Source organism: Lagopus leucura, unplaced genomic scaffold (genome assembly GCF_019238085.1).
Source record: "Lagopus leucura isolate 7727_CA_CO unplaced genomic scaffold, USGS_WTPT01 Super-Scaffold_100004, whole genome shotgun sequence".
NCBI lineage: Eukaryota > Metazoa > Chordata > Aves > Galliformes > Phasianidae > Lagopus > Lagopus leucura.
In genome coordinates, this window is record NW_024962264.1 from 26,237,869 (window position 1) to 26,248,568 (window position 10,700).

Here is a 10,700-nt window from a genome sequence, read left to right on the forward strand (position 1 = left end):
TCTCTACTCTGCATTTATCTTGTGGTGTGTATAACTCAGAGAAAAATCTAAAGCTTTAGTGTTTGTTGGTAGTGAGGTGACTCTTGTAGGAGAGAGGATGGGGGCTGAGAAAAAATGCCAGAGGCAGGTGTTTGTTCCACAGTATTTTCCCAGTTGTAAAAAGTAGAACTAAACAACAGCAGCAAAATCAACAACAATATAAACAACACCTAGCTTTGAGTCAAGGCAAGAGGAGAGATCTGTAATCTAAGCAGTACAGGCAACATTTGGAGCTGTGTGTACTTACCTTGTTTGATAAATGACAGTGAAGTAGGTGTTGTGCTCAGAGTTTTATTTGCAGCTTATTCTGAATGTTTGTCTCCTCCAATAATTTAGTGGTGTGATATGGCATAGGATTAGAGAAGTAACTTATGGAATTAAAGTGCTAGTATATACACAAAATATACCAATTCAATTACAGTGCATAGAAAGAAGGAATGATATTTCTAAGAAGTACAGTTATTTTACTTTTTTTGGACTCTGTGTTGTCCATTTTACCAAGTGGGAAGGAAGGCTCATTTCCTCATGCTTTTGGCTTGTTTTTTTGTCTTTATTTTTCTACTTGTTTCTTGAAACAAAGGGATCATCCAGAGAGAGGAAACCTCCATGGAAAAGGAGATTGCTGGCCAGCACAGGGGATACTTCAGCCTTGCAGATATTATGTACTTTGCCAAGAAGGGGTGTGAGACAGTTGCAGAAGATGAAGTCACACAGCGGTTCACCTCTGAGGAGCTGTTGTCCTGGAATCTCCTCAGCAGAACCAATGCCAACTTTCACCGTGTCAGCTGGCAACTGACCACTGTGTGGATCATTGGGATCTTAATCCGGTACTGTCTCCTGGTGCCCTTTCGGTGAGCCAAGGGTAATTTGTTGGGATTGTGTTTTTGGATTGCTTTTAATAGAAGGTATGATGTTATATGTTATTGACTAGTGCAGAAATGAGAAAGAAGGTGACGTGACTTTGCTTTCCAGGTTGCCACCAAAGATCTCCAGAGGGGAAAAAAGAAAGCTCAAGATATGTTTCTTATGTTCTCTATATTTTATTAGTATGCAAATGCATCTATTCATCTAATTTGTTTTTTAAATCATAGCAAAGATCTGGAGATCCTTTCATTATGTAAAATAAAAGCTGTTTCAGCTGAGAGTTGAGCTTTACCTGTGTGAGGAAGAGAGAGACTGTATGCTGAACCCTTGGGATGTGAAGCAAAGCTTGCGTTCTGTCAGCGCAGGGCTGGATGGAAGAAAGAGATAGCCCACAGTGTGTTTCTTTACAGAAATTTCTGTGTTCTTTTACATGAAAACAGCCTTTATCACATTGACAAGGCACATACAACTATAAATACATTCTAGCAAGGAGCAGAACCTTGTAAAATGTCTTACTCTTTTTGAATATGTTGAAGGATTTCATAACAGTTAAGCACATAGCAGAGCACAAGCGCCTGTGTGTCTACTTAAATATGTAGAACCACTTAAGTAGAGGACACCATTTAAGTAGGGATAACTTCAATGTTTGTTTTGCTAAGCCATTAGTGTCCAACAGTACCTAATTTTCATGGTTCTAGAGTAACTTACTGCTTGGAATAGAAATAGCTACTGAAATTTCTGAGTAGATTTTTAAAAGCTTGATGGTAGCTCTCCATTGTGCTACTCAGAAATGTCACCTGTGTTAACAAATCTCATAATCATTACTTGCCATCTATTTTGAAGACAATGAATTATTCTCCACTTGATGCCTTGAGACCAACTTGTGGCTCTTTTTGTAAAATAGGTTTCAAGAAGCACAGTTTTCTACTGGAGGATTAATCGAATGAAAACCTGTACTCATATCTCATTTGCTTTGACTGCTTTGTGATGATAGTTTGATGCTATTTATGGTGGATAGAAGCATCCTGGAAAAGAATTAAAGGATTGAAAGATTTTCTTTCAGCTTCCTCTTCCAAATTTCATTCTTACCAATTAATGAAGATTATTTTACTTTTTAGCATCTTCTTGGCTTTCTTCAGCATCCTCTTGCTGGTCTCAGCAACTACGGTAGTAGGACAGTTTCCAAATGGCAGGTGGGTGTTTTCTGAGGGCTCTTTCCTCTTCTCTTGGATTTCTTTGAGGAGCTGAATTAGGGTATTGGAACTGAAATATGCTTGAATTTGGAGAGTTGATGTGCACAATTGTGTGGTGACTTTTCTCTTCCAGGGTTAAATGCTGGCTGAGTAACCAAGTTCAGCTGACATGTGCTGCGTTAGGTGTCCGATGTCTGAGTGGTCTTGTTCAATTCCACAACAGGTGAGTGGTGCAACCCTGCTCTTGTCTATTATTCATCTCACACAGTGCTGAATCTCAAGTTTCAGAGACGGTTTTAATTCCATTAATACACTGATACTCATATTGAATTGCAGCCTTGGTAGAACTTGTGTAGGTCATGTAGACTCTCTGTCTTTCAAGATGTTTTCAAGATTTCTTTCAAGATGTTTTTGTGCTCTGCTGTGTTGTCTCTTGGGTATTTGCAGAGAATGCAGTGTTGGAGTAGTACTGTATGCTTCATTAAATACAGACTTCAACATTTTCCCTTATGTTTGCTATTAACGTGTTTCTGTGGTGATGTTTTTCTAGGCAATTAAAACATCAACTGCTCTATTAGCCAACTTGATAACCTAAGTCTTCGTATTCACCTTTCTAGCATGTTATGGATGATGTTTCAGTAACTACTTCTAATTTCTTGCTTGCTTAGTTGTGAAGGTTTATGTAACAGAGGCCCTCAAAGTAATTTTTGTTGATAATTTAGGAAGGAAAGAAAGCCATGCTTTTTAGTATCTATGAGTTCCAGTTTAGTGCTTGAGTAGTCTTTGATATATGCCTCTGAGAATGGTAATTAATGCTGTGGAAATGCTTTCTCCAGTGATGTTGCATATTCTGAGCTGTAAGGAAAATGATTTTGACCAAAACTATTGAAATCTGAAGGAATTCCCAAATGCATGGGGAAAGATGGCTTCTGTAGTGTACTGCCAGAAGTTTTAACATGCCTTAGAGTTATACTTGTATTTTAAATTGTCTTGTGTTCTTGTGCTTCTGTTATCTGTACATACAGATAATGTATGTCCATTTTATGTTTTTGTCACCAAGGATCTTTGTTGTGGGTGTACACTCGCTAGAGAGATGACCTGGTGGGGCCTGCAGTCTGAAGAATAAATGTGAAGTAATTACTCTCATGGCTGTTGTTACAGGGAAAACAGACCGCGGAAAGGAGGCATCTGTGTAGCCAACCACACATCTCCACTAGATGTTCTAATCCTGGCTAGTGATGGATGCTACTCCTTGGTATGAGCAAGACAGCTGGTAAATATTGGTAATATTGAGGCACTCACAGATACGGTGTTGGGCAGGAGGATAAAGTTATTGGTAGAGAGAGTGGAATTTTCAAGCATTTAAATTCTCCTACTCGGAACTTCTGTTCAGACAGGTAAGTGAATGCACACTTTTGTCCAAAACAATTGGTATAATTCATGGAACAAGTTTAGAAGTTTATGCATCTTTAGTTAGATTTTAGTCAATTAAATAATTATGTGTATTTTTGCCATATAAATATTTCAGTTTTTGGCTTACAGGTTGGCCAGGTACACGGAGGGCTTCTGGGACTTATTCAGAAATCTTGTATGCAAACCAGTCAGCATGTTTTGTTTGAACGTTCAGAAATGAAAGATCGACATCTGGTGAGAAAAAGGTAGGACAGTGAGATCTTTGCTTACTTTTCTCATCAGCTCTTGCAATTGTGAGGTCCCATTGTGAGCTGAGTGAGTTGTGACCCTGAATCTCTTCTTGGCAGGCAGCTGTAGGTGTTTGTAAGATTTGGAACTACTCTGACGATGATGATGCAGGCTGTAGCACTGCTCTTTGGAGCTTCTGATTGTTTGTCCTCTAACCTCTGTGAATTTCCACATTGGCACAATCAGGCTGCTTGCCACAGGCAGATGCCTGCTCATTCGTTTTCAAAGTTGATGATTCTGGATGTCAGGACCAACATCAGAGTTCTTGTCAGCATATCATTTTCCTAGATCATACCTTACCTTTGCACGTTCTCCCAAAAGCTCTGAGCATCAGAAATCTGGTTATGTCTGTTGTAAGTACAGGAGAAAAGAAAGCTGACAATAGCAAACATTAACATCGGGCTTACCTATTTTCTTGTGGAGATTGGTAGACTATCTGAGGAAGCGAGTTGCAGCTCATTAGAAACATCCACAGTACTCAGCTGTCTTGCACTCAAAATCTGCAAAAGGAATTAAACAAGTTCATAGGCGGTACCACCTAGCTGCTAGAAGCTGGAAGACCATCTTGGAGAAGTGTCAGTACCTGATTCCTGCACTGCTCTAAAGCCCTGCACTGCTGTTCCTGGCAGAGAAGGTGTATTAGACTTTTCAGGACATGAAAATGATAGACTTGTTATGCCATTTGTTGGTGTCTTAGGTCCTCTTAGTCATCTGAAATGTTAATGAAATAGGGTGCAATGCAGCTAACATGAAACAAGCACTTATGGCAATTAGTCCTTAGGAAAGGGAAAAGGTGCCCCTTTACTGGACAGATCTGTTTTTGTTTTCTTTTTGGTATTTGATGTTTTGTTTGTACTCTTTTACATGGAGTTCAGAGGAACTCTTGATTCATAGGAAAGACAGATAGGTGTCTTGAAAACGGATAGATTTTTGTGTGTCAGTAATCTGCTTAAGTGGTTTATTTGCTTAAAAGCAGTTGTTCTTAAGTAATAAAGAAAATGCAGTAAAATAGCTTCGTTTCTCACATATAGGTGTGGAAAACTTTAGGTGTGTGTGTGTGTATATGCATCAGCACAAAGCTTTAAAATATAGAATATTGTTTATTAAAAAAGCAAAACAGTGGTCAACAAAAATTCAACATTATTCATTACTAGAACCTGTCAAAGATTTTTTTTTGTGAAAAATCTATTTACATATTTAGCAAGAGAAAACCTTCAAGGCCTGAAACTAGTGCACATCCTTGCTGAGACCACTGTCTGTCTAAGAACTACTAGCCAAGAGCTTTTCCTGTTCTATGTAAGAGAGAATCCATATTTCGATTCCCGACCACATAGAAATACGAGAGTCTTCTGCAGTAATGAAGTGTACATTGAAATTTTATTTTCTCTCCACAGAATCAGAGAACACATTGCAGACAAGGCCAAATTACCCATTCTAATTTTTCCAGAAGGTAGGAACCAACTCTGTATTGCTTTGCTCACTTTACACTGAGTGCAGTTTATCATGTCTAATCTTTAGAGGTGTTTGTTGTAGAATTAGTGAGCTCTTGTGAGATGTTAAAAGTGAGATTCTACTATGTAACGCAATTTTATGACAGTTCATTTTGTTTAGTCTGTTGCAACCTGACTCCAAGCTACTCTGAGTAACGTGTGGAGATCACAGAGTTCAAGAATCATTTGGAGTAAATTAAGATGAAATTACACTAAATGATCAGTTAAATGTTCATTTGTATCCCACTATGATATTTTGACTGAAGTATCTATCATAGCTTATTGCCAATAAGATATAGTATGGCTTGCTTTATGTTCTAATGTGACTTGGGGAGAGAGAGAGAGAGACAGACAGGCAGACAGACAGAGAGAGGAAAGAATAAAACAAAGAAATGAGCTATCTCTACCCTCGGATCTCGCAGTGTAGACACGGTTGCTCTTCCTGTGGTGGGTGCATACCTGAACTGGCGGTATTCTGCCTTTCACATGCTTGTGCCCTGCCCCCCAAGAAGTGGTTCAGTCAGCAGTTGTAAATAACTCTGGGGTCTCAGGTGGCTGTCAGGCCCCCTGTAACGTTGTGATCAAGGCAGGGCCTTACCCCTGCCCAAGTACAACTTGATATTTGAGATCTAGACTATTCGGGGAGTGAGTCAGAGGGGCTTCAGGAAGTCTCACTCTCCCTCTGCCCAGATGACTACTAGTTGACCCTCTTTGGTGTGAAGGTGTAGTTTGTCAGATCTCTCCTTTTCCTACTAAATTTTCCTGTTGTAATTCAATTTTTCTGTTGTAATTCAACAGATATTCATATTATCAGAAACTGCCTTTCCTCCTTCACAAGACCCTCCTCCTCCGATCACTCTTTATCTTACTCCTTATCTGGTTCAGTGCTGATTTTACACTTCTACCAAGTGTTTGAGACATTAACCCTTTTGCTTCTTAGTCTCTTACCTAAGAGCATAATATAATGGAATTATGTTTCTGAATGAAAGATTTTTTTCTCTTCTAGCAACTTCGTTCTCTTTAAGGCAATATAGTATGCATTTGCTGATGTTTTTTTGCAGAATGGACTGAACTTTTCACTCATTTCCATTCTGGCTAGGTACCTGCATAAACAACACATCAGTTATGATGTTTAAGAAGGGAAGCTTTGAAGTAGGAGGGATCATCCATCCGGTAGCTATCAAGGTAAGTATGGAAAATGCTGAATGGCTTAGGAACAACTTGTAAAAGTACGATGCTGTGTGTTTAGTTCTACCTGGTCTTTCCATTCTGATGTTCCTGGCTCATGATGGATAAAGGCACTAGTAATTGAATTATTCCCTTGGCACTTGCAAGTCTCTCTAATAAGCTTTAGCCAAGTCATTCTGGCTGTAGATACATGACTTCCTTTTCCTGAAGCTACAACGTTGCATAACCTTATGGAAATTGTTACAAGTAGTGTGAGCATTATCAAGTAAACCTTTCAAGTCAGCACATCTGTAGAAGATAAATCTTTACATATTGAGTAGCTCTATCTGATTATAGTTAAGATTTGTTTCAGTGGGTCTGTCCTAGTTTGAGGTCTTGTATTACTTGTAAAGGTTCCTAGAATTACAGAATATCCTGAGTTGGAGGTGACCCACAAGGATCATAGTGCCAGGGACTGAGCTCAACTCAGGACCATCCCACATTAAAACCCAATGTCTGAGAGCAGGGTCCAAATGCTCCTTGAACTCTGGCAGCTTGGTGCCATGATCACTGCCCTGGGGAGCTTGCTGCAGGCAATCCCTTCCCTCAATCATCAGCACTGTGTCTGTTTCACCACTGGGTACTGTTGGCCCTTTTCTTCCGTCAGGATATGCAGGTTAACTTGTATTAACTTGCAACAAATGTTAAAACATGAAGCTTTGAACTGTAATTACTTCCAGGAGGTGATGCGTGTACTGGGTGTCCTGCGCCTTTGGGTTGTCTTTCTTCAGAACTGACATCATACAACTTCTGCCATCGTATCTTTTTGTGCTCTTCTACTGGATCATCATCGTAGTGCTTCTTTTATCTCTGGATCATCTCTGATTGCTGTTACCTCTGCCCTTGTCGTTCTGTGTGTGTGCTGTACAACTTAACGTACCACCTAGAGAGCAGTCTGAGCCCTTTAGCTTGTCCTTGTCTTCCAGTATGACCCTCGATTTGGAGATGCGTTCTGGAACAGCACCAAGTATTCCATGATGACCTATGGTTTTAATGTGTTGACCAGCTGGGCTATTGTCTGCAATGTGTGGTACCTGCCACCGATGGTCAAAGAGGTACTTATGCTTTTGTCTGTGTTTTAGAAATGCTCATAAATTGTTTCTAAGAGGAAACCTGCATTACTGTTGTCATGATGCCAGCAAGTCTTTATTGACAGTGTAATGGAAAAAGTAGGAAGTGACACTGTACTCCTAAAATTGAGTAGAGATTGTAAATCAGGATGTGTAGCCTATTAGGATAATGAAAGCAAGATGAGGGCTGCTCTGAAAGTAATTTTATTTTATTATGTTGGTTTTGTTATTTCCATCTCTAAGATTCATGGTGCACTCTTTACATAAATTAAGCTAATTTCTGTGAAGGTTGTAAACTTCCTGTACCATAGTCACTTAGCTATGCATGGATATCTCAGAGTCCTTGTAACTGCATACTTGAAGTATGGTCACCATTCATACATGCCTGCTGCAAGAGAAACTGCACACTTAACAAAACAGAGTTGCAAAATTTTGAAAGATGGATTTGCATCCTCTCTCTAGCGTGCTTCTTGCTGAAATTCTTGGCTAACCTGGTATACAAAACATTTATAACACATAGGTTTATATACCATCCATCTATTTAGAAATTAAAAAAAAAAAAAAAAGTCCTTTAATTGTAATAGACTTGAGAAGGTATAACAGTAGCTGTAGGAAGGGGTAGATGGATCTTAGGTCCGGAAGGTTATCTTTTACTGGTCTTTATTGTTTTATTAGAGAACACAGCACTTTTCCATACCTAGTGAGCAAGTTCCAGAAAGTGAATAGTCTTATAAAATTCTTTCTATAGTTTTCATTTGGCTAGTTTCTATCTGCTTCAGAATCACAAATTACTAGCTCCCTGCAAGTCAGACCAATTTAAGTAATTTAATACTTTATAGTCATTTCTCTGTGTGGTTATTTTCTTTCTGGCATAAAGAGATTGTGTGGGATACTGGAAACAGCCAGTTGAGTGTCCTCTGCAGTGGAGCAAACAGACCCTCGCTGGCCCATGAAAATTCACTGGTACTGTGGTATCTGGCCCCAGCTCTGTTCAAGGCACCTCACGTCCTCCAATGTGATCCTTTGAGTGTGTTCCCAGCTTCCTGGGGTTAGATTGGTACCAAGGTACTGGGTGAACATACATTCCCATGCTCTGTCCAGACCTGTGACCTTGTTCTACAAGTTACTTTGAATTGCCATGGAAGGCATAGAGCCTCACACTTTGTTCTCTTGGCATTGGATGATGGCAAACTCAGCATGCTGACTTGCCAGGTGGCATTCCTGAGGAGCAGCTGAAGTATATCTGATGCCTATTTTCTGACAAAAGGTGTCTCTTCGAGTGAGACATAGAGAAAACATTTCAACTGCACAGCAAATCACTGGTATCTTTTACAGGAAGAAGAAGATGCTGTTCACTTTGCCAACAGAGTCAAGGCTGTCATTGCTGCTCGGGGAGGAATGTCTGTACTCCCATGGTAAGAGGGAACGTCTTTGAAAATGAGCTGAAAACGTATTTAGGTGTTTTGTAATCTAAAACTTATTGCTAGATTCCTTTTAAAACTTCTTCCTTGTTTTCTTTGCTTGGCTGTAGTCCGTCACCCTTACAGACTCTGAGTGAGGCACTATTTCCTTATTTTGTGAACAGCTTTACTAGTATAGGTAGACTAATAAAGTATAAAAAGATAAACAGAGTTGACAGGTAGTTCCAACCAGAAAGTGGAATTTGGTGAGAATAAACACTTTGTTTGTTAAACATCAGATTAAAGGGTGGCACTTGTTTATAGCGTGATAGATCTTGGCAGAATAAATCATTTAGTGTAGCACTGCAAAAGCCAGCATCTAGGGTGAAAGTTGCTCTTATTAAGCGCTGTAATTACTGTAACGTTTTTCTACCTTTACTCTGACATGAACTGAAGGCCATTTCCTTATCTGTATTTTTCAGGGATGGAGGACTGAAAAGAAAAAAAGTCAAAGAGTCTTTCAAGGAAGAGCAACAGAAAAAATATTGCCAGCTAGTGACAGAAAATGGGTTTGTGGGAAATGGAAATGTTTACTAAATGTTATTTATTTTATCTCCTGTTTTTTTGACTGGACTTATCCTCATGGAAAATGGGCTTTTTTTATATTAAAATTCTTTCCTGCTGTCCCTGTCAGATATTTTGCTTATGACACAGTAGAGAAGCCATGAACAACAGTATTTTGTTTCAAATAAGGATATTGGTTTAAAAATAGGAACATTTATGAGATTCTTGTGAAATTCTCTTCAATGATGAATGTGAAGAATCTGCAGTAAAATTACCTAGGTTCGTTAGAACACGTGTTTTAAAGAAATCTTTGAGTTACTTAGAGACTTAACTGGTGATTTCTTAACTACTAATAAAACATATGTCTTCACAACCTGCATCAGCACCTTGTTTAGCTGTTTTCCTGTGAGCTGCAGGCACTGTGTTGTTGTAGAGATACGCTTGCCCTGTGAGAAGATGTGGAACAGTTCACCATAATGTTTTCAGAATTCCCAGATGCAGATGAAGTGTTGGATGTCAGAAGGGGAAAAAAGCACTTGCTGACTTTACTCTCCATGTCACAAGACAAGTGATTGCCAGGTAGGATATTTCCCACTGTACCACTGACCAACAGCAGCACAGCAGCCATGGCAACGTGTTCCAGGTGCCTGCTTGTGTGACATGAAGATCATTTGGTGAAAGCCAAGGACAGTGGTGTGGAAAAATATATTTAAAAATTTATATTTTGTCTTCTGATTTTCCTATTCCTTTCTGTATCTGTCTGAATGCATTGCACAAATTAAGGAAAACCTATGTCATGGCTTCCACTATGCTCTGTTGTAGTTATTGCTTCTTAAATCTTAAATAATACTACTTAAATCTCTTCAGTGTGCCAGAGTTTAAAACAGAAAATATTTTTTTCTGTGTGGCAGAGGTCTTTAAGACACTAACAGAAATTGTAGTTCTGTGTAGAGGGCTAAAATATGTACTGGGCCTATGACTTTTGCTTTACCATGTCACTTCATCTTGTTCAGAGTTGGAAGGGGAGACAGAATAGGCAAAAAGAAAGGACAGAGAAGGAAAGAGATGGTGAGATCAGAATTGTTGTAACACAAATTTTCTCGTTTGAAAATGTTTTTAGAAGACAATAGGAGATGATGTCCCTCTCTACCT

At 39.2% G+C, this 10,700-nt stretch overlaps 1 protein-coding gene across 4 annotated transcripts in view; it reads left to right on the forward strand.

Moving 5' to 3' along the window:
• LOC122180133 (glycerol-3-phosphate acyltransferase 3-like) overlaps window positions 1-9,596 on the forward strand; it is a 23,913-nt gene extending 14,317 nt beyond the window's left edge. For 3 of the 4 annotated variants that reach the window (XM_042871593.1, XM_042871594.1, XM_042871595.1), the window contains exons 5-14: window positions 620-890; window positions 2,022-2,096; window positions 2,230-2,319; window positions 3,258-3,351; window positions 3,639-3,754; window positions 5,192-5,247; window positions 6,387-6,472; window positions 7,441-7,569; window positions 8,920-8,999; window positions 9,467-9,596. In XM_042871593.1, coding sequence (XP_042727527.1) covers window positions 620-890; window positions 2,022-2,096; window positions 2,230-2,319; window positions 3,258-3,351; window positions 3,639-3,754; window positions 5,192-5,247; window positions 6,387-6,472; window positions 7,441-7,569; window positions 8,920-8,999; window positions 9,467-9,581 — 1,112 coding nt within the window. In that variant the 3' untranslated portion in view covers window positions 9,582-9,596. The remainder of the gene's footprint in view (window positions 1-619; window positions 891-2,021; window positions 2,097-2,229; window positions 2,320-3,257; window positions 3,352-3,638; window positions 3,755-5,191; window positions 5,248-6,386; window positions 6,473-7,440; window positions 7,570-8,919; window positions 9,000-9,466) is intronic. The other variant, XM_042871596.1, reaches the window with a different exon arrangement.
• Window positions 9,597-10,700: the final 1,104 nt, after the last annotated feature.